The sequence below is a fragment of the Glandiceps talaboti genome, chromosome 3, assembly GCF_964340395.1.
Source record: "Glandiceps talaboti chromosome 3, keGlaTala1.1, whole genome shotgun sequence".
NCBI classification, from domain to species: Eukaryota; Metazoa; Hemichordata; class Enteropneusta; family Spengelidae; genus Glandiceps; species Glandiceps talaboti.
Genome location: NC_135551.1, coordinates 28,702,702 through 28,726,733, shown reverse-complemented (window position 1 = coordinate 28,726,733; position 24,032 = coordinate 28,702,702). Strand labels below are relative to the sequence as shown.

General features: G+C 37.7%; 1 protein-coding gene across 1 annotated transcript; it reads right to left on the bottom strand.

Moving 5' to 3' along the window:
• Window positions 1-9,916: 9,916 nt before the first annotated feature.
• Window positions 9,917-22,352, bottom strand: LOC144433356 (snake venom 5'-nucleotidase-like). The gene is made up of 8 exons (XM_078121662.1): window positions 22,011-22,352; window positions 19,918-20,134; window positions 19,353-19,538; window positions 17,659-17,865; window positions 12,343-12,591; window positions 11,484-11,639; window positions 10,560-10,760; window positions 9,917-10,119 (listed from the first exon to the last, which is right to left on the bottom strand). Exons 1-8 carry the CDS (start codon window positions 22,350-22,352, stop codon window positions 9,917-9,919), a joined length of 1,761 nt encoding a protein of 586 aa, XP_077977788.1.
• Between the last annotated feature and the right edge of the window lie 1,680 nt (window positions 22,353-24,032).

The following is a 24,032-nucleotide window of genomic DNA, read 5'->3' as shown; positions in this document are numbered from 1 at the left end:
CAAGGTGGCTTTACGTCCAATCACAAAAATATAATCTAGAAGACTATATCAATATCTATTGGCATAATAATGAATACTGACAAAAAAAAATCAAAGTGTTTATATTTTCAGACTGATGACAAAACGGTGAGTAGGAAATTTCCTGGGTAAGTTAAGGCGTCTATTAAACAAGTACCATGGGAGCCAGGTCACGTGATTCCCTTGCCTACCCGTATCCATCGCTCAAAAATGCCGAAAAGAGAGAAAATTAGCTATTGTTGACTCGCTTGCGTCATCCTAGTAGCGGAATATTGAAACCTCTCAGTAAGATTAATTTAGTTTGACAAATGTACATGGAATTAGTTTAGACATTTCTCACCGATATCTCTTATTTTACAGGGTTAGTACTTGAATATGTTCATTACGTCATCAATTAGGCATTACCAAATGAAATTGAACACTAAAGAACGCTTACACAGGGAGGAACATTTACGGTATTGTCCGTACAGAATAAGTATGAAAACAATCCGAGTTTGAGTGCCTTTACTTTCACGTTGAATCGTGTGTAGTGAAGATACGAGAAGTAAAATGTTAATGATTCATAGATAGATGGCGAGAATAGTTAGCCTCTAAGTTTCAACGTTATATTTTTAGGACAGCACTAAAAGACACTGTTTATCAAAGGAAACCTTTACTTTGTATTATTTTGTCATCGTTCAGAATGATGATTGTGATATATTAATAGCACACACTCTAAATATACAATTTGGGAATATTGCTGTAGGAATATATCGTCAATTAATCCATGCATAACTCAGAAACCATAAACCATAAATACAAAGAAACAAGATATTATTTAATGCTTATTATATATTTGTCGAAAAGTTTGAAGGTTGAAAAGCAACCATATACATATCGATAAACGTATGATAAACATGTGTTCATATACGTGATACAATTAAACGGCCGGAACAATTGTTACCTGGACAAACAAACAAACAAACAAACAAACAAACAAACAAACAAACATACATACATACATACATACATACATACATACATACATACATACATACATACATACCGACAGACAGACAGACAGACAGACAGACAGACAGACAGACAGACAGACTGGTTGATAGGCTGAGAGAAACAAACACTGACAGAGACAGAAAGACTGAGAGCGAGTCACGCACAAACAGACACCCAGGGGCAGACAAGCGGATTCTAATGCTCAATCAGATAAAGGAATTATTTCATGATATGAAATACTCCATCCAAACAACTGCATAATGTATGGTACACCTCGAAAACCAAATCAAAACATTTTTTCGGCACAGATTTGGGGTGCGTGGTAGACATCAAAAGAATCGGCTCGTTAATCATTCAAAGTATGTGATCTGCATTCATTAACTAAAATGTCAATGAAAAACGCTATATTTATATTTATTTGCCTTAAATGACAGAAATTAATCTACAGCATGTCAATTATATTAATGAAAGTTATACCCTTAATTAAATTATTCAATATTTCCAGCAGTGTTCATTTTCTTTTCTCTTGAAATCAATGCAAAAATAGACAGATTAGAACTCGGTTTTATTAAAGTTATATCTTGGAACGAATTCGCCGTAATCTCTCTTATTAAAAATCAGTCACGGGTCGGCTCCGATAAATTAAAACGCATAGGTTTGCAGCGCTGTGTCTCCCTTATTTGGTTTGCAATATCTACTGTGTTGATTTATATCGTGTACAGCCCTTGAAGCGTGAATAGACTTTTTCATTTTTTTGTTATGCCACTTCCGACTCTCTCATTGCGTCAATTTTTCAAAATATTTATGTAATTTCGGCTACTTTACTCGTGTAGTTTGATGTGACGGAGAAATAAGCTTACAGAATATTTCATAAAACATGGAGTGTTAGAGAAAAAAAAATATCGCACGGGTTTTAGGCGTGAATACATTGTCAGGCGGGAACAGACTTTTTGGCGGGAAAGGATTTTGTGATAACAGGATTAGCCTGTGGTGTGACTATTATATTATGCCCTTGGCTCAATTTTCGGAGTGATAAAGACGAAAATATTGCGAAGATATAAATTGCGGCCTCTAAAACAACAGGAGCGAGACTGAATATGAAGTCGTGCATCAGTAGTTTTGAAAATTCGGCGAAAAGAGCGAAGAGGACATAAAACAAAATAAAAATGGAACAATGAAGACATCACTATTTCCATGCTCGTAATGTTTTCAACTTACAAAGTGACATTGTACTGCTCAACATTGGCGAACTGATAGGTTATGTCTCGTTCTTGAATATGAAGGAAACCTAACACGATGACTAGGTGAGTATTTTAGAAGCTACAAACAGAGAAAAAGCAACCTGGAGAATAAAAAAATCAGCCTTTTGTCGTGAAGTTAGATTGAACCTGAAAATAAATCATGTATTGAGGATTTTGTAAGGATAATGTTCATTCCTACTAAATCACGAGTCGATTTTTTTTAAAACAACAGCGTTTGGGGTAATCAATCAATTCTCCAGGTTATCATCTCCATTCAAGAATGTTACCATGACTACAGATTTACTGCCATCGCTCTTATTCTGCTCGGAAATATCTTGATCTGACCAAATACCTATCGACACGATCGATTTGACAACTTGGAAACAAATACGTCAAAAATGGCATAAACCGAAATGTGATGAAGGGCAGGACATGGAAATAGCAAAAAACAAGAACTGAGAGAACTTTAGGGTTCGGTACACTGACAATTGACACTGCTTCCGTTTAACAAATCTGTACTCGACTTAATCATGATTTGAATTAATAAGCTTTGTGTGTGATAGTGATTGTCTGCTAAATATGCTGAGATTGTGTTCGCTGTCACCATTCGTTATCTTACGAAGCTATCAATTTGGAAGATCAGTTGTACATGTGATTATCTTGTTTTCAGGAGACACCCATGCTGTTCTTCTAGTCTCGTTGTCTTTATCGTGGTTGATATCCGATAAGGATTTATCCGGCCATGGCCATGTGTTTTGACAAACATCCCCTTCTTGCGAAGTTGACTCCTCTACGTCTGTCTCCACCTGTCATGTCTTTGTTTGTTTGTTTGTTTGTTTGTTTGCTTGCTTGTTTGTTTGTTTGTTTGTTTGGTTGGTTGGTTGGTTGTTTGTTTGTTTGTTTGTTTGTTTGTTTGTCCTGTCTATGTCTTTCTGTGGCTGTCTGTATATATGTCCGCCTATGTCTGGTATCTCTCTAGTCTAGTTCCTGATGGACTGTATTCCGTACTACGTTTCACACTTATACTGTCTAGTCAAGCCCGTGACTCTCGCACCGAATTCTGTGCTACACCTACAGCGTTCATATAAACATGATGTCGCGTCCCCATGTGATTTTAGTTTAAACAGACTGCAGGTGGAGTTCTGGTTGGACATTGGACATAGTCAAAACAGCTGTATCAAATGAATATTAATGAGCGATGACGACAGTCAATTTGTGATGGATTACTACTGACAAGAGCTGTTCGGCTCTTTGAGCTTCGCTCATCATACATGGGGTTGAACCACAATTAATTACGTCTTGAGTCGTGTGAAGTCAACGTAGTACGGAATACGGTCTGTCAGGAAGTAGATTAGCATCTCTCTACTGGTATCTTTCCTTCCTCGTTTTTTATTCCTTCTGCAATATATCGGGAACTGAAACATTTTGCGTACCAAATATTGTAATTTCTGTTCCTTCTATTTGTAATTTACAGATAACTCGGGATAACGAATTCATTTTCATCAAAACAAATTATAAGTTTATTGATATACAAAATGAAATAACCATTGTGTGATCCAAGTCACGTGTTTAATAGAGACTCTATAATAAATCTAGCTAGTAAATGTAGATGATAATAGTGATGTAACACTGGGGGCTGTATTTGAATATAATCGGTATTAGTACATTGTCATCTTTCTGTACGGGCATCACAATGACACGCGATAGTGTGTACAGCTTGACAATTGTAGAACTCGTTCAAAACTGAGTGTAGTATAGTATATTAATTACGTATGAAACAAACATAATCTATGACCAAAAAATACATATAGAAAAGATTACAATGTTTTAAACTATTTTGTAGATTATCAGATTTAATACTAGTTGAACACCTTTAGTAATAAACTTGTCCAGGCTGTTGACTATAAAGCCATCACCATTGACAATGATAATACCGAATCTTGTCAAAGCGAGTCACCAGTACTAGCGTGAGTAAGAATAATTATTTGATCGAACACATGAACAATTTGAATTCGCAATTTTTATATTATTCGTCATTGCTTTGATTAGTATACGCCAGCTTTTATAAACTGGAAGACACTTGTTTGTTTAGGTGGTACCATGGTATAATCACCATAGAGGGCGCCATTTCTATTATACCTAGTGTTTGTGTTCAAGTGTTGATGATGACGTAGTGGTTGATATGATACCAATCTGATTACATTTTGTAAAATCCGAGATACTGATCGGTTGTTTGTTCCCTATTATTACCTCGTGTGTTTGTTTCAATCCTAAAAACATAGTAATATGATGTGAATGTTTTTGTGAAACCATAGACACTCCCTGGGTGGAAGGTCTATGGTAAAACCTAAGCTTCAATGGTTGTTGACAACAGAAAAAATATCACCAGTAAATAAGTATTTGAACAACATGTGGGTATACAGCTAAGATGTAGGCTATCCATCATGGTCGGCCGCAAACAAGTAAATTCATGGACGGCTTCAAAAAAAAGTATATTAATATACAGATCAGTCAAGAACGAGAAGAATTTTCAGAACTTTATGATAAAGTTCACTTCCAGGATTTATCATTTTGAATACTTTCCATGATATTATTCAGTGCCATGCACACACTCCAATCGAAAACTTTTCCATTTTTCAATTTGATGTTTTATTTGAATGGTATCTATCTATCTATCTATCTATCTATCTATCTATCTATCTATCTATCTATCTATCTATCTATCTATCTATCTATCTATCTATCTATCTATCTATCTATCTATCTATCTATCTATCTATCTATCTATCTATCTATCTATCTATTTATCTATCTATCTATCTATCTATCTATCTATCTATCTATCTGTCTGTCTGTCTGTCTGTCTGTCTGTCTGTCTGTCTATCTGTCTGTCTGCGTGTGAATGTGTGTGTCTCTGTCTGTCTGTCTGTCTGTCTGTCTGTCTGTCTGTCTGTCTGTCTGTGTCTGTCTGTTGTCTCTCTCGCTCTCTGCCCGTCTCTCTTCCCCAAATCTCTGTGTAACCTTTGACCTTAGTAGTTAATAAACGGTCTCTTAGCAATTAATTAATGTAATGATGATAATGACAGCCCCAGGTTTGACAGTTCACAAAGCGTACTGCCTTCTTATTACATAGAAATTTATTTTGCTCTGTTATACTTTTTTATAGAATAAAACGAAATGTTCATTTGTGCTGGTAAGACGCATGTGGTAAAGACAATACCAAGGGCTAATAACTGCATCAGGAAGAAAGAGAAAGGCGGGATTCCTTTGAAAAGTTTTACAACCCGACGAGTTATCGTTTTCTGCCCGAGTCTAGACCTTTTGATCTGTGTATTGTTTGCTTGATATGCCGCGTTATTCATTCGATACGGATTTGCAACATGTAGCTATGTTTGATGATGAAAAGCACACCCGAAGGCAAAATATTCATGATACTACAAAGTAAAGACACAACACTAACAATTCTTCTCACAATGCACCATGTTTGACCCCTGATGTCTGTCTCTACCATAGACGCTTTTAGTAGAGAACTCTTTGATGTGGTCTGCATTTTGTACCGTGTTGCATAGTAATTTCAATTGGTCTGCCCACACGTGGAACTCCAAATCTCAAGTTCTGGACATCAGTGAATACCGACAACAACATAACTTCCAGATTCGTAATTTGAGTGCGAAGACAAGAATTTGGTGTTTCAATTTCAAGCCCCAATAAGAACTGAAATTCATTGCCAAAACAACTGTACTTTTACCGACCTTCGTAGAAACGTTTGTCGCGGATTTTGTTTCATACAGATCGATAATAACTTCATAAATGGCACAGCTCTCGTAGTCGGGTTGTACATGTTTACTGAATCGATACTGCAAATAGTCTAAAAACTGTAGGAATGTAAATGAAGCCGTGTAAAAAACCACTCAGCAAACATATTTAGGGATAGTCGAGTTCGTATACCATTTAATATTGTAGCATTAGATCGAAATAATGTATTTGTACACTTCATATTTAAAGTGTAAATGGTAAGACACTTCGTAGAATTAGTTTACTTTTCTTTCAATACTCGAATTCATATTTATCTATAATCCTAATCTTGGTCTGAAATACCAATACCGTTTTCTGCTCGTAAATTCGAGATTGTTGCAAAAAACAGTTCAATGTTGACTCTATAGACAGACCACTATAGAATTCTATAGTGGTCTGAGCTCTAGACTGCGTGATACATGTACCTCGTGCCGCTCCGCCCTCACCGCCGGGCCTGCTCTCTCTAAATCAAGTTAAAACGCACAATCAAAACACGCATAGTTTCATTTTAAGTAAGTTGCTGAATTCAGTTAATCTATTTTGTAGCAGAAAGTTATACATGATAAACTGAAGATAGTAATTGTTGTTATTTTATGCTGTTAGCTATACATTGTAGACAGGAATAACACACGCCAGGACGCCATGATGTAGAAAACCATGTATGAAAACGTTAAACATGATACACATTGACAATTTGACATTCTTCCCATACCGTCCATCATTATGTGTATGAATGTTACCTTCTGTGCTAGACGAAATGTTACTTTCCCCACAGTTCTTCAAGTTCGTTTGACTCGTAGCCTTACAGTGAAAACGATATGAAAACGTGCTGAATTTGTAGTTTATGGTACGGAGCCTAAAATCAATTCCACCATCGAACAGAACACGTTATCAGATTTGCACTCGAAATCTCTTCATTCACGAGACATGCTGTAAAAGAATACACGGCTCTCGCTGTATGACACAACTATATATAAATACCATGTCTCAGTATCATGGCAAGTCAAACTAGCATGGTGACGGATTCAAAACGAAGCTTTCACTCAAGATTTAAACCTGTCACTACACTACCTACAGATACATGTAAAACCATTAATTAACAGATACAATCTCTTATTATTAAACTAAACAAGTTTTAGCAAATACTACTACGAGTATACATGTGGCTGCTTGAGGGGGAAATGTCACAGTTGTCACCACTACAGGTTGAAGGCCATAATTCTATCATAACTCTTGTAAGATACTATTGTTTGTTTTATTTATTTACGTGTCCTATGTGGGCTTACCAAGTGAACATTTCGTTCAATACAAATATGTGTACGATAAGGTACAACAATTGTCAGTACTGTTCCACTTTTGCATATTTTATCAAGATTTTTCTATCAATGCTGATGCAAATGAAAAATGGTTTTACTACTACGAACGTTTTATTTATATTTCCATGTTTCTTAACTTAAAACTGTAGAACATTATCAATTGAGAAGTCCGTAACTGGACATAGTGCAATAATGTATTACGTGTAATGGTTATCTGAAAGTGTCAGGCTTACAACCGCTTTCAATGATTTGAAGTGCGCCACCAACGGTAAAGATTTTATTCCTGAGTAGTTACAGTTACAGGTAGACCCAACAAAACTCAAAGTGTATAAAACTGAACGATAATTGAACCTTTGACTGGGACCATAACTAGGAAAAGCTTCAGTATACTTTAGATTGTGGTTTCCATGACTATATAATTGAAATTATTTTGTTACCTTTAACGTTACTGGATAGTTAGTGCATAAATAGTCGAATGAAAAATAAAGAAATGCCAACCACGTGTGTGTGTCTGTGTGTGTGTGTGTGTGTCTGTGTCTGTCTGTGTGTGTCTGTGTGTGTGTATGTATGTATGTATGTATGTATGTATGTATGTATGTATGTATGTATGTATGTATGTATGTATGTATGTATGTATGTATGTATGTATGTATGTATGTGTGTGTGTCACTGTTTGCGTGTCACTGTCTACGCATGTTTGTGTGTGTGTGTGTGTGTGTGTGTGTGTGTGTGCGCGTGAGTGTTTATGCGTACGTGTGCCTATCCGTGTGTATCTGTCTGTCTGTCTGTCTGTGTCTCTGTGTCTGTGTCTGTGTAAATGTAAACAGACACCAACCTTCAGAATGGAGGTTGCCAAGTAAAACTCCAGCTACTATTCGTTAAATTTTAGTTTATTTCATCAATATATCGGTTATTGCATTACGGCAACCGGAATTAGTCACACGTTTAATAAGTTACATTTGCCTCGGCTTAAAACCCTGATGCATTACTTTTAAAAAAAAACCACTGATTATAAACCAAAAATGTATTGAAAATGCCATTTTCTTGGAAAAGAGATGTTCATGATATATAGTTAATATATGATATGTATATATAAGATGCAACATATTTCAATATTTCCAAAATCAATTTCTATAACTAAAAACTAGAAATGGTGGATAATTGATTGATCAAATTTTATTAGTTTGTTTATTTTTAATATGGTGATTGGGCTCCTTGTGCTCAGCGTTGTGAAGTTTTTCTCTTAAACCTGTAAATTAGAGAATATTGATTACAAAGTTAAAAGATTACTCGCGTAGTTCTTCTCTTATCATTCCGTTATACTATTTTCAGTAGACTTTACAAAATATGTGTATCTTGGATACGAGCAGTTTGTTATGGGTTTGGAGGTATATTTGGTATCATGTTGAAATAGACAAATTTCATTCATATTTCTGGCTATCAGCTGGTATAGCCCACAGGGGCGTGTAATATTTCATAGATTGTTGTTTTCCAGGTCTACAGACTAAATATAACAACCTTTTGATTAATATATATTCCTACATGTAAGGGGAAGAGACTTGTAGTATAGAGATTGATACATTTGTAGCAGCAAGATTCGTACGATATTTTCCTAAGAAAACGACAGTCTAAGCAATAAAAAAACAACAATCTATGAAATATTACACGCCCCTGTGGTAGAGCCTGTATACATCGCGATCGTGATTTTGCTTCATTGTTCACCGACCGATTGTAATGCTAGTAACGGCAAACGATTATTTACGCACGTTTGTAGATATTTACATACTATTCACTATATGTAAATTATGTAACTCTTGCACTCATCTCAATGAGGGACATTTACATATTGACTTCATATTTGAATAGAGTCAAGTTGGCTGACGTACGTTATCACTCCTCATTATGACCAATGAGTTTGAGTGTATTTTTGAAGTCAATCAGTTTGAGTGTATAATTTTCAAGCCACATTAGCCGTTTACCATCGCAAGCACTACAAGCGGTTAGTGAAACAGCAGAGCAAAATTATTATCACGATGTAAACATACTACAACAGAGCTCAGCTGACATCAGGAATCATTATTTGGAAATGATTTAAAAATGACATGACATTATATCCTGAAAATATCAAACTTTCAGTTACTATGTCCCGTTGTTAACAACCTCTGTCACCCTGTGTATACTAAGGTATTCTTCTATATAACTGAATCCCGCATTCAGTTAGATGAGATGAGATTAGCGAGTAATTACTCTGTGAATAATCGATCATATAAATGTACCATCTTTGCTTTCACCTGTTACAACAACAACAACAAAAACAAAAACAACAACAACAACAACAACAACAACAACAACCACAACAACCACAACAACAACGACGACGACGACGACAAACGTGTAACCTTTCTTGTATTATTTCGTATGCATATTAGTTTCGTAAATTCCATTAGGAAGGTTACTTATTCCCAGAACTAGCATTTTCTCACGTTTTTCAAACGTATGTTATATTTTTTTTTTTACAAAAACAAGAATACTGGATGTTTTATTGTAGATGTATTATTGTTGCAAAATTAAGAACAATATAGCACCTAATATCAAAGATGATAGGGGAACTGGTGTAGCCTGCTGAGCTCCAGCGACAGGACAATTTGGAACGGGGTCTGTTGAGGCTTCGTAGAACCGAATCCTATCTTCAACGCCGAGTCTGATTGGTGAAATAGTCGTGACGTAAGCTTCTAAGATATCAGCTTGTTCATAACCTAGAAAAACGAAACACTGGTATGTAAGATTTGTTGTTGGTGTTGAAAAGTCCACGGGCGATGGTGACCATTCAAATTTGGTCTGAGAAAATGACCACAAAGAAAACTAAGTAATATTTCGAATGCGACAGTGGTGACTTGACTCTTGGTACACGAGTAATTTACAAAATGTACCTTACGTACTGGATTGAATCGAACTAGCGTGCACGACCGGTCAGATTTACCATGTGATTCGCGCGATCGTTGAATACAACACTTTCAAAAAGTTGTGACGTCACTATGACCTGCCACTTAATAGACTTCACTCACATGTTTTGACTTTTTCCGGAATTCAAGATTTGTTATCCGACATTTTGGCGGGAAAATGCTCTTTGACGACAGGGTTATTACACCTGTGACATGAAGTACCATGATCCTTGCAGTGAAATCACGTGACTTACCAATGAAATGGGATAACCTGTTGTCACCGATCATACTGTACCCACTACCTCCACTAGCAATGTAACTGTTTGTTATAAATTTGTAGACCTCATCATCGGCTACGGGTTTGTATGTCGGTACTCGACATGTAGCACAGTTTATCAACAACTCTTTTACTCGATTCCCTGGTGATTTACTGATATCATATGTCACTCGAGCACCTAGTAATGTAAAGAAAGAATAAAAAGGGACAATGATGAATGGAGATAAAAGAAGAGACGAGAAACAGATGGATGATGATGAAAGTACTGAGGGTGGGAGATGGGGGTCTGGGGATGATGATGATGATGATGATGATGATGATGATGATGATGATGATGATGATGATGATGATGATGATGATGATGATGATGATGACTTTAAAATCTTTCTACATTTATTCGAGACATTATCATGTACTCTACTAGAGTACGTTCACCTTGCTACCCCTGTATGTATTTTAGCCTTTTCTAATTGAAACATGGTTTAAACAGGAATAAATTTTCTTTAAAACATGATGATGATGATGATGATGATGATGATGATGATGATGATGATGATGATGATGATAATAATGATGATGATGATGATGATGATGATGATGATGATGATGATGATGATGATGATGATGATGATGATGATGATGTGGTGATGATGATGTTGATGATGATGATGATGATGATGATGATGATGATGATGACGACGACGACGACGGCAATGGTGGTGATGGTGGTGGTGGTGGTGGTGGTGGTGGTGGTGGTGATAATGACGAGGGCCAAGATTCTGAAGTAAAAATAGATATTTATAATAATCGTAATCGTACAACCAACATCTTAAAGATCAAAACAAGATATCTCACATACTCCTCCCAACCAAGCTATCTAAAAGCTAACATTTCAACTCACCTGAAACCTGTAAGAAATATCCTATCTGTACATCCCCAACGTAATTTTCCACAGATCTCTCGAATGCTTGACGAAGATAGCGTCCCTCAACCTCCACAATATCCATGGTTTCATCGTATAGCAATACATTCAAGAGATCGGCGAAGGTGATGTTACCTGTATGTAATCAGAATAGGTTGAAGAGAACGCTACGAAGTCAGTTTTCTGCACAAAAATGATAATAATCTTCATTGTACTCTAATACAATGTAAATTACGCCCCACTACCTTTACAATCCTGGATATATAAAGGAGAACAAAGGCAAGGCCTGATTTTGACTTACTGTACATTTTATTTGTGTTTATCGACCCGGAAAAAAACAATTTTTGCATTGCGCGACCTCTATAAAATAATTATAAAAATGGGCAAATCTGTCGTAGAAAAGGCCATCTGACCTCCTAATGTAATCTATTTCAACAATAGCTTCAGCACTGTTTGGGCAAGGGCTAAAGATAGTAAGTCAGATTGGCAAATTTGCATTACCCAATGTCTGAAGGTTGCACGATACACCCAATGTCTGAAGGTTGCACGATACAGTGCAGGTGAAAACAACTTTCCTTGGCCTCTAAACATTACGAAATACAGATAAAACAAAATCGGTCTCCCAAGGCCTTTGCTCCCCTTAAAATATGGGTAATACAGCAGGCACAAAAAACAGACAGCACAAAAAAGGCGCCAACTGATAACAGCTAACAAATTTCTAATGCGGCAAAAGAACAACGTCCGAAGAGGGCGCCCTTGCGGGTCCATAATTAGTCATTTTTCAACAAGAAGAAACTAAACAAATTATGAAATTTTTTTAGAAATAATTTTTAGATACCTGAACCAGTTTCTTCTAAATAGTTGTCATAGCTGTCTGCATTCACCATGGCCAGGGAGATATTTCGAAATCCTTTATTTGCATAAAAGTGAAGAGTTGCATCCATGACCAAATTTTCCAGATTACATTCCTGCAGACGACAAATCTCAGCTCTTCCATCTAACAACACATGCGTGGTGCCAATGACTCTGTTAAGGCCGTTCTCCAAGTCAATTTTCCAGTCGTCCACAACATTAAGAATATTGGTGTCTATTTGTGATCAAAATATGCGTGTTATGTTGAGGTTACTAGAGCGAGTGACAGACTATAGAACTTATATCATTTTCATGTAAATATTGTTCATGCTTCAAACCGCCAAAAACACACCGGTGCGTTTGCTTGCTTGAGGTAGGCAGGACTGTGACAAGTTTCAAGCAAAGACATACAATGTACTTAGTGTAGGTAATTTAGTATAAACACCACATGAGCTCCAAGATCCTATAATTCTGTTTACTGTTAGAAAGCTACACATTATAATAATTGAGTCCGACTGTACAGCTATGTCACATTTATAACTCCAAAGATAAAAATAAACTGGTAAAATTAAGCGTGAACTAACATCAAAGGCACCCGTTGTTTTTGTATCAGTTTTATTGTTGTTTCTAATTAATTTTGTCTTTGCGTGGAGTCTTTTCTAGGCTCACTTCATTCACACAAACGCAATGGTGCTTTTTTCGCCGGTTGTGTATAATTCTTGGTACAAGACACTGCAATTTTGACATCATAACCATTACTCATGCTTTTGAAAATAGCGGTCTACTCTTACAATACAGAATTATCACATTGATAGTAGTTAGAAACTTTAAGGAATCTGAAAAGAAAGTTCTTTATAATAATTACCTTTCGCTCAAACATATGGACCAGGTACGAATACAAAAAATTGTACTATAAAAATTGCAAGATGGTCGGTTTTGATGTGTGCCATAGAGGGCGCGCTTACATAATGAAACCGCTGAGTTGCGATGATTAGAAAATATATTCTTGCGCGAGTCTATATATCAATGAAACATAATGAATTGATTCTGAAAATTTGCCAAGTAAAAGAATAACACTGAAATCATGCTGATCCGACAATTATTGCAGATTAAAATAGAAGAGTGAGTCATTATGGGTGTAGACGGTCTAGAATTTGGAGTGAATAGGTTTGCTGACAAAGCAAGTTTTGTAGTATTCAACTCGTCGTCGACTATTAAAGATAATAGCTTCAGTATACTAGTATAAAGGTAGTGAAACAGAAGAACAGGGTTCATAGTGTGGTTAGTAACTCTCCTGTTGATACCAGCTATACCAACCTCGGACGAACACTACGGCCGTGTTCGTTTGAGCCTGCTCAAAACATCGACTTGGCCGGGAACCGTGCTTTTCTTCGATATTGGTAAGTTAGTGTCAATTTTTTTGTCAAGATTGTATTTGATCATCGGTACAGCTTTGCAGAAATCATTGTCCTCTTCGCTATTCTAAGTACGCTCCCTTAAAAGTCAAACTTTTTTGTTGCGTCAGAAAATCAGACTGGCTTGGGGATGAATTGATATGATAATATATGTAAGTAGACAATCACAATATTAATTCTGTCCATTTTCTCTTTCAGGTCCGAGCTTTCTTTCTAGAGACTCTGCCAACAACCATACTGTATTGTTGGGTAATGTCAACAGAGGAACACCAATTAAATGGCTTGACATACTTGACCATCCATAGCAACAGCGCCATCACTTTTATAAAGTGCTAAGCGGGGACTGGTCAGGTATGGATGGCCCCCACTTGGACAAAACCGATAAGCGAGGTTTACACATCTTCTCGCATTGGTTGTGTGTTTGTGGAGGCTTTGTTGGCAACGGTGCGGGTCCCCTCCAGTTAGCAACATTGGCTGTGTGTTTGTGGAGGCTTTGTTGGCAACGTAAACGGTGCGGGTCCCCTCCAGTTAGCAGCATTGGTTGTGTGTTTGTGGAGGCTTTGTTGGCAACGTTGCGGGTCCCCTCCAGTTAGCAGCATTGCTTGTGTGTTTGTGGAGGCTTTGTTGGCAACGTTGCGGGTCCCCTTCAGTTAGCAGCATTGCTTGTGTGTTTGTGAAGGCTTTGTTGGCAACGGTGCGGGTCCCCTCCAGTTAGCAGCATTGCTTGTGTGTTTGTGGAGGCTTTGTTGGCAACGTTGCGGGTCCCCTTCAGTTAGCAGCATTGTTTGTGTGTTTGTGAAGGCTTTGTTGGCAACGTTGCGGGTCCCCTCCAGTTAGCAGCATTGCTTGTGTGTTTGTGGAGGCTTTGTTGGCAACGTTGCGGGTCCCCTTCAGTTAGCAGCATTGCTTGTGTGTTTGTGAAGGCTTTGTTGGCAACGGTGCGGGTCCCCTTCAGTTAGCAGCATTGCTTGTGTGTTTGTGAAGGCTTTGTTGGCAACGTTGCGGGTCCCCTTCAGTTAGCAGCATTGGTTGTGTGTTTGTGGAGGCTTTGTTGGCAACGTTGCGGGTCCCCTCCAGTTAGCAACTAACTACTACACGATGGAAATGGCTACTTTTTCATGGGAAATGGTTTTAATATTGTGAATCCGGGCCAAATGTCTTCTTCATAATAAGTGTTAAGGGTAGCATACAAAGTGACCAAATAATTTCCAGTCAGACACATAGGTCATTAATAACTTACAGATTAATACACGCAGAAAATAGATTTGCATTTTTCTGTTGTAAATGATAATTTCTTATATCATGTATGTTTTCATAATTTCTGGCTCCGTTTGGTCTCATCACGAACAATCATACTACCTTGGATTACAGGCTATGTTTTTTTTTTACAAAACATAAAGGCATAAACACACACCATTTTTAGATTAGTGAGTAGTACTATTCTACCATACCATTAATCACTGTTTTTACGGCAACGCATAATGTACATTCCCCGATGAGCTTTTGTTTTTGTTTGCGTCAGCAAAAAAAAACAAAAACAAAAACATGTCAAGCTGTGACTTACTCTATTGTTATTTAACGGTGTACTCATTGGTCAAGTGACTTAATGCAATAAATTGAATTGAATATAATACTATCCTATTAGCAGTGGAGTTACGGCGTGTATTGTGGTATGTATCATGTATAGGCCAGTATTTGGGTGATACTCTGGTCCTATCTATTAAACTTGACACGTACAGGCCAACACGTACAGACCAACACATACAGGCCAACACGCACAGGCCAACACGTACGGACCAACGCGTACAGGCCAACACGCACAGGCCAACACGTACAGGCCAACACATACAGGCCAACACGTACAGGCCAATGCATACAGGCCAACACGTACAGACCAACACATACAGGCCAACACGTACAGGCCAATGCATACAGGCCAACACGTACAGGCCAACACGTACAGGCCAACACGCACAGACCAACACGTACAGGCCAACTCTTACAGGCCAACGCGTACAGGCCAACACGTACAGGCCAATGCACCAATACACACAGGCCAACACGTACAGGCCAATGCACCAATACACACAGGCCAACACGTACAGGCCAATACATACAGGCCAACAAGTACATGTACGTACGAAGTAGTACAGGTGTGCACAGGTGTGCACCGACAATGTCAAAACGATGGAATTTAAATTCTGTTGCAAATAAAAACAATTTAGTATAATTTGTGTACTTGTATATGTCTTTTTTTTTGTGAGGCCATGTGGTGTGTGGTGACTAGAAATAAGAAATAGCACAATGTATGATGCAAGAGCACACACACATACACACACACACACACACACACAAACACACACACACACACACACGCACACGCACACACACACACACACATACACACACACACACACACACACACACACACACACACACACACACACTCACACACTGCCCCCTGACAGGACAAGTACCTTTGTAATTGTATATGCTTTGAATGAATACCAAACAATACTATATCTAGCATTTATGAATTGGACTCTAGCAATGCCATTTAACCTATTTTTAGTGGTCTGAGCTTTAACTGAGGGATGGGGGTATTGGTGGCGTGGGCTATTAATGTATAATAATATTCATGACGAGAACGAATTTAAATCATAACTGCATCGTTCTGTGTCAAGTGGCGCCGTCATATGTACAGCTGCTGGAGAGTGGTTTTCTCACGTGGTGTTTCAAGGATCATGCGAACTTCTTTCACATTAGTCTCACAACAGACATGGCTGTCTTCAAAAGGTCCCTTCGTGCTAGAATCAAATGGCGGTTTTTCAGATGCTGTTTCCGATGTTGCGTTTGTTGTGTTAAACGCAAACACATCGTCAAGTAACGTCACCAAAACAGGGACTTTAGTCAACGATCTCCCTCCAGCTGACAAGACAATGCGGACATTACTCGGACAACGAACTGACACCCGACAACTTGATTTGGCCTGAAGAACTTCGCTCCACACGCCATAACTCACACCAACTTATTCATGAATGCGATCGCGAAGAGGGAAAGTCGAAGTTTGGATGGCCCCCACTTGGACAAAAGCACAAGATGTGGTTTGATGCAACATCTCGCTTTGGTTTTGTGTCGGTGGGGCTTTATTTTTACGACGAATTAACGAAAATTTTGGAGTCTGGAGTTTCGTGACTATAGTTCCATGATTCGAGTTAGTTGTTAACCATTGAAAATTGTCAGTTACGTTAAAAACGCGCAAACAAAATTTGAAAGGCGACTATTCAATCTTGAAGTTCGTTGAATGTACCTTTGTTAACAATTCAAAGGATCATGTATTCTACTACATTCAACGGAGCAACAACAAACATATGCTGAATGTGATGGGTTTTTTTAATAGACGACAGCCTAATTCAAAGTGCTAGGTGTGGTCGGCTTATTTCATGACAAGAATACCGTTACTTCGCCTATAAAGGCTTCAGTTCTTATTCATGTCAAAGGTCATTCGTACTTTCTTTAATTTAAAGCGATATAGTATGTAACTAGGTTTCAGTGATTAATTTTGAAGGAAAGTATAAAAGCATTATAATCATTATGAAAATTGTTCATTGGTTTGGTATAAAATTCAAAGACTTACACTGGTTATGTGTCGCACTATCAGCTCAGGTATTTGGAATTGACCTTTTGATATATCTTGGTCAATGTCATCTTCGTAAACCGCAGCCTCTTTTACGGCACCGTCCAAAACTGTGTCGCGGAAGAAATATCAACTATATTTTCCGACAATGGGTCAATGCTAAAACGTTGCACTGCTTGTGCATTATAACCGGTGTAAGTCGTTATATTATGACCATAATTACACTCATGTTGATTGGACACTGAATTACCTTGTTCTATCGATTGGTTCAATAGCACTGGGTTTCCACTCCACTCCGTTATGTTGCCATCCTCAGTAAAGCTCACCTTCAGATGACCTAGATATTTGCCCCATTTATATGCAGTCACCAATAGAACGGTTGAGTTATCATCTCGATTCTTCACCATTGGGTACTCACCGGAAACTCGGTCCTCATCTTCGGGTGCATTTGGTATACCTGATGAAACGATAAATGAACCGTTTCAAGACCCGACAGTCGCTGCAGCATCCCCACAGTTACAATTAAATTACATTGTTGTTTTAAAGTCGTAGTATAAATAATCTGTGCTAACAGTTATCTAGGCCATGGTTTGAATGTTGTGGGCATGTCATGTTACCTTTAAAATTACATTGGTCATTGCAATGAATATTTTCTTTCTGTCTCAATTAAAGTTTTTTTGCAAGTGAAGTTTGAATTTGCTTATAATCAACAGTTTTTTGGTTTTGTTTTCTTTTGATTTGTAATGGTGTCTGAATAAATACGTATCGACAATAGTCTAGTAATACGCAACATAGAATTATATACGTGTGTCCTCTTTATAATATAATATTAGATGAATGAAATTGAGAATAGATTCAACATAATCCATTCTGTATTAGTCAGCGATGAGTTATCTTCAATGGATGAATTCTGTGTTATACTGTACATATTACATCTAGGTAGATAGATCATGGAATAGAATCTGGTTTGTGGCATATTTAATCACGTACGTTATACCGGAGTCAGTGGGGAGAGATTTTACAGTGGGTTAGATATGATAACCCAGTTTACAATGGAAAACAATGTGAAAGTAAAGATGCAATCAAGCAATCAAATTTACAGTACTATGTGATATTTAAAATAGACTTACATAGTTATATATACAACTGACGGCTACCATACAACTAGACAACTCTATAAAGTATTGTGGCAGCGGTTGGTGTACTTTCTGATAGTTCAATATCTCCGAGTCGTAGGATTGTGGGAAAGGTGGGGGTGGGGGGCTATTCAGGAAAATTGTACAGGAGAGAGCCTGCCTGGAGTTCTTCGGCTCATTCCCTAATCACTGGAGGTACCTTAGCGGCGACATCAATGGTTCAATGTATCACAAAAACTAAAATCTTTTAGCTATTACAGCCTCAGTTGTGACCAGTAGTAGTACGTATACTATGAATCCAAAACTAGTATGTAGCGAGGAGAAGACTTTAATGTAATTAAACACCATGTACCATGCATGCAAATTCTTACATTTCTCAATTTTACCTTTTATAGAAATATTTGTATTTAGGGATACAAGACAGGTTTCATTAAAAGTAAAATCATTCTTGTAGGACGATAACTAAAATGCCCCTCCACACACACACACACACACACACACACACACACACACACACACACACACACACACACACACACACACACACACATACCCAAAAATTTGTTTTATCCTGCATTGAACCATTGATCTCGCCCCTTGGGTATGTTTAGTTTACCAATCATTTGTAGCGTTGCAATTCAGAATACTGGTCTACTATTGGGCCAGTATAGGTCTTTGAGACAACTTGAATGTGTGCTACCTGAAACCACTGAAACACTATATGACGGTCTAAGGCTCTACACAGTATGCTGAAGAATGTCATGCAGCTAAATAAAAGACTCAAAGGCCTTAGATTATCAGACCTTACCGTTGTACAACAACGTTTGTGGGCCACCATACACTACAATATCAACGCCCTTGACATTTTCAGCAATGCGTTCATGAATTTCAATACCGCCGTAACCCAATGCCACTATTTTGTTGATACCAGTCGATTCTAAACGGCTAACTTCACGCTGCAAAGCTTCGGCCTCGTCATGGAATATTAGTTCCCCTGTAAAGGTAGTATAAAAGTATGCGAATTAGTTACATATAGTTAAAATGGACTGCACTGAAAATGTTAGATTACAGAATGAAAATGATGGTATGTATGTATGTATGTATGTATGTATGTATGTATGTATGTAAGTATGTATGTATGTATGTATGTATGTATGTATGTATGCCTGCATGCATGTATGTATATACGTACGTACGTATACGTACATGTACGTGTGTGTATGGGAGAGAGAGAGAGAGAGAGAGAGAGAGAGAGAGAGAGAGAGAGAGAGAGAGAGAGAGAGAGAGAGAGAGAGAGAGAGAGAGAGAGAGAGAGAGAGAGAGAGAGAGAGAGAGAGAGAGAGAGAGAGAGAGAGAGAGATTGTTCTAACTACCTGTACGAAATGAATCAGGAATGGTATCATCACTATAACCCACAATTCCAAGCTGTTCTCCTCCTGGCATGTTTACGACTAGTGAGGGAACCAAGATATCGTTAAAGCTTGGCACACTTGATGTGTTGATGTTGCTTCCTATAGCTGGGAAATTAGTATCTTGAAGAAATGGTAGGAGACCTTCTGTGCCGTGTATGAAATCGTACTTTCCAAGACTCTGAAAATGTAGGGAATAAGACGCTAACCAATATTCTGAAGCATGCATGATAGATTTATGTGGTTGAGTATCCACACAGAGACTAAAGGGTATTCTGAATTATTGATATCCCAATATGTACGTCATTTACATCAGTTTAATATCATATCTGATTAGTCCATGTAATAAAAAGATGTATTAGTTACTAGATATTATTTAGTATTTGTTAGTTTAATATAATTAACCGAACAATGCTCCAACTTGATCTGTGATTACAGTGTAACTTCATATTTGTCTACTTAATATGTTCCAACGACCTTTCACTTTTGCATACGTATCCACATATCCATCCATCCATCCATCCATCTACCCACAAATCAATCCATCCATCCACCCACCCACCCACCCACCCACCCACCCACCCACCCATCCATCCATCCATCCATACATACATACATACATACATACATACATACATACATACATACATACATGCATGCATGCATACATACATACATACATACATACATACATACATACATACATACATACATACATCCATCCATCCATATTATATTATTATAAAATAATATATCCATCCATCCATCCATACATACATACATACATACATATATATATATATTATTTATTTATCTATCATTCATTCATTCATTCATTCATTCATTCATTCATTCATTCATTCATTCATTCATTCATTTATTTATTTATTTATTTATTTATTTATTTATTTATTTATTTATTTATTTATTTATTTATTTATTTATTTATGTATTTACTCATTTACTTTAAATAAACCATCCAACATCCCAGTAACAGGAGGAAGATTCATTGTTAGTGCAGTAGGAAACCGGGGTACCCACGGAAAGGGTACAAGACAAGACAAAAGAGGAGCAGGCCCAAAATTGCAATTCAACCCCAGTCATGTAAATAACACTTTTCAAGTTTGTGTGGCATAGTATATTTAGAATCATCTTAATTAACAAACTACATGTTACAACATCGGTGACATGTTATCTCTTGCAAAGTTGCAATTTATAATGTTAACAAAAATACCCAAAGTGTTGCCATATATTTTATTTTCTAAGACGATGTGGGCCAGATCAATCATTAGGGCTAATAGTCCGGTGTGATTTAATAATAGATTCATCTCAAGTTACGTCACTTTACAAAAGCGATTAAGCTGACGATAAACGTATTGTAGAACAGATATATCTTTACAACGCACACATATTTTAACGTTAGATTCCAGTTCTGAATAGTTTATCATGAACAAAACACGAAATTTGAGAACAATCTTTGAAAACTTTTTTCGATGTTGGACAATTTATGCCACGTTTCTGTTCAATACAGAACCGTTAGCAAGAAAACAATTTACTCAACAGCTTCTACTTTTATATAACAGTGTTAAAGTAGACATGATTCAGCCTTTGTAATATATCAGGTAAAATGTCACCTTGTCGACATTAATTCAGTTTTAATCAAAGAGAAACACTACACGTTATTTATCTAACAGGGCAGGCTATAGAAATGTAAGGTACGCCACAGTGAAGAAACACCTTAGCCGTCTTAAATAAAGTCAGTTTGAAATGATATTAGTTTTAGAGTATTGTCATTCCGGATTAATTGAAGATGTTGCATAATAAATATCACCGGAACAAAGCATTTCATTGTCATTTTTTGAACTGTTACACATGAAGAAAGGATCTAAGTTACATCAATATCACACGTGACTATGTTGACCAATACTACTATCCGTAGGACGATAAGTTCGTCACAAGTAGTGCGACCAGTTGAAGGAAAAGTAGCAGAGAAATTGTCTGCAGAGTACTCCTGAGCATGAAAAGATAATTTTGTGTACTTTAAAAAGAGAACTAACCATAGCTGTATAGTTCAATAAATTCATGAAGTGGGCAGAAGATTCTCCTCTGAAAACTGAGAACCATTCTGTGCCCGTGAATACATCGCCAACGTCCAACAACAGGGTGTTCGTAGCACTCGATCGAATGTCTTTGATGGCGGTTGATCTACGGGCTATGCCTCCATAGCATATCTCGCTGACCAGATCACTTTCTGTACAGGTTCTCCCGCCTTGGTTGAACTCTTCCACGTGTGAGTGTACATCATTCGAGTGCAGAATATGCAACTCAAATCCTTGACTGAACGCAGTAATAAAGATTATACAAACAAGAAGTTTGATCGTCGTGTGGACGTGTGCCATAGTGCTATAGCAAACACAATATCAGATTGTTAATCATGATCATGATGGTGACGGATCAACTCGTCCCAGTTTCACTCGTCCCCAACTCGACCCAACTTCAACTCGTCCCACTCAACTCGCCCAATTTTCAACTCGCCCCAATGTTAACTCGCCCCATTTTCAACTCGCCCCCAACTCTTTACAATATAATTTACCTGTGCGTATATGAAAATCGAAGCTAGTAGTACTCGGTTTGGAGGGTCTATGGTATCCCGTATTCCACTAATGAAGTAGACTTAGTTGCGTTAACAAGGGAGAGGAGACGTGTCTCCAAAACCCGTACGTGCGGAAGTTGTAAGCATGTCAGTCACTAATATTCTTCCTGGTTAATATCATTGGTATTTCTTATTTGGGTTAATGTGAAAAGTGATATAGCATGACTGAGGAAAGTTGTTGTGCTAGTATAAGTTTTACTAAAGCCAAAACCCACATGCATATGCATGCTACATACATTTGCTACTCTTCAACTGGCCAAGTACGTAAAATCATGTAAATTTTTCGGTCCCCGTACTCGAGTCCATGTATCGTTTAGATTTATAAACGTTTACTAGTGTTGTTGAAGCGATTTGAAAATGGGCCGAGTTGAAATAGGACGAGTTGAAAATGGGACAATGTGAATCGCAATCCGTTAATGATTGACCTCATAGACTTAAATATATTCATATGCAATGTACTTGACAGAGGATTGTACAGTCAAGTCTATTTGCTTTAGACATCAGTCAATAAACTCAGTGTGTCCTCGAAAAGGTTATTCTAAGGGACCGGTCAGTTTCTCCTGCCTGGGGGGGGGGGGGGGTGATTCTTAAATCGGGCCGACAAAAAGTCACTACCCCCTATCTGTAAAACCAAAAACAGGCTGACCCTCCTTTAATTCTAAACATGATGACCCCCCCCCCCCCCCATATATAATATTCACATGGCAGGTATTTTTTTAATCGTGACTCGGTGTGGACTGCTTAACTGTCTTGCATCTATTTTATAAGATCCCGGGATAGCACTATCATAATTATAATTATTGACAACACAGAGTAAATATATTCCAAAAGGAGTTTAATAACATCTTGATAGTGAAAGGTAGGGGGAAAGCTTGAGAAGGGAATATGTACATCTCTTATGGGGGGGGGGGTCCTAGGGAGTCTCCCCCCAGAAGCCCTGGACGTTTTTAACTCCGAAAAGTCAATTTTGAGACTATTCAGAAATTTTCAGAAAATAATTTCCAAGCTTTACAAGACAGCACCAACATGTAAAAAGCAACTACATAGGGTTGAAATATTTTTGAAATATGGTTTGCTAGCATCTTGACCGTAAGAGGTAGAGGGAAGAGCTTGAGACTGGGATGTGTACACCTCATGTGTGTGTGTGTGTGGGGGGGGGGGCTCCTAGGGGTCTCCCCCAGAAGCCCTGGAGGTTTTTTACTCTGAAAAGTCAATTTTGAGACTATTCAGATCCCTTTCAGACAATAATTTCCAAGCTTTACAAGAGAGCACCAACATGTAAAAAGCAACTACATAGGGTTGAAATACTTTTGAAATACTAGTATATACTTGAGACTGGAATATGTCCACCTCATGTGGGGGGGGGGGGGGGTCCGAGGGGGTCTCCCTCTAGAAGCCCTGGAGGATTAATTTACTCTTAAAGCCA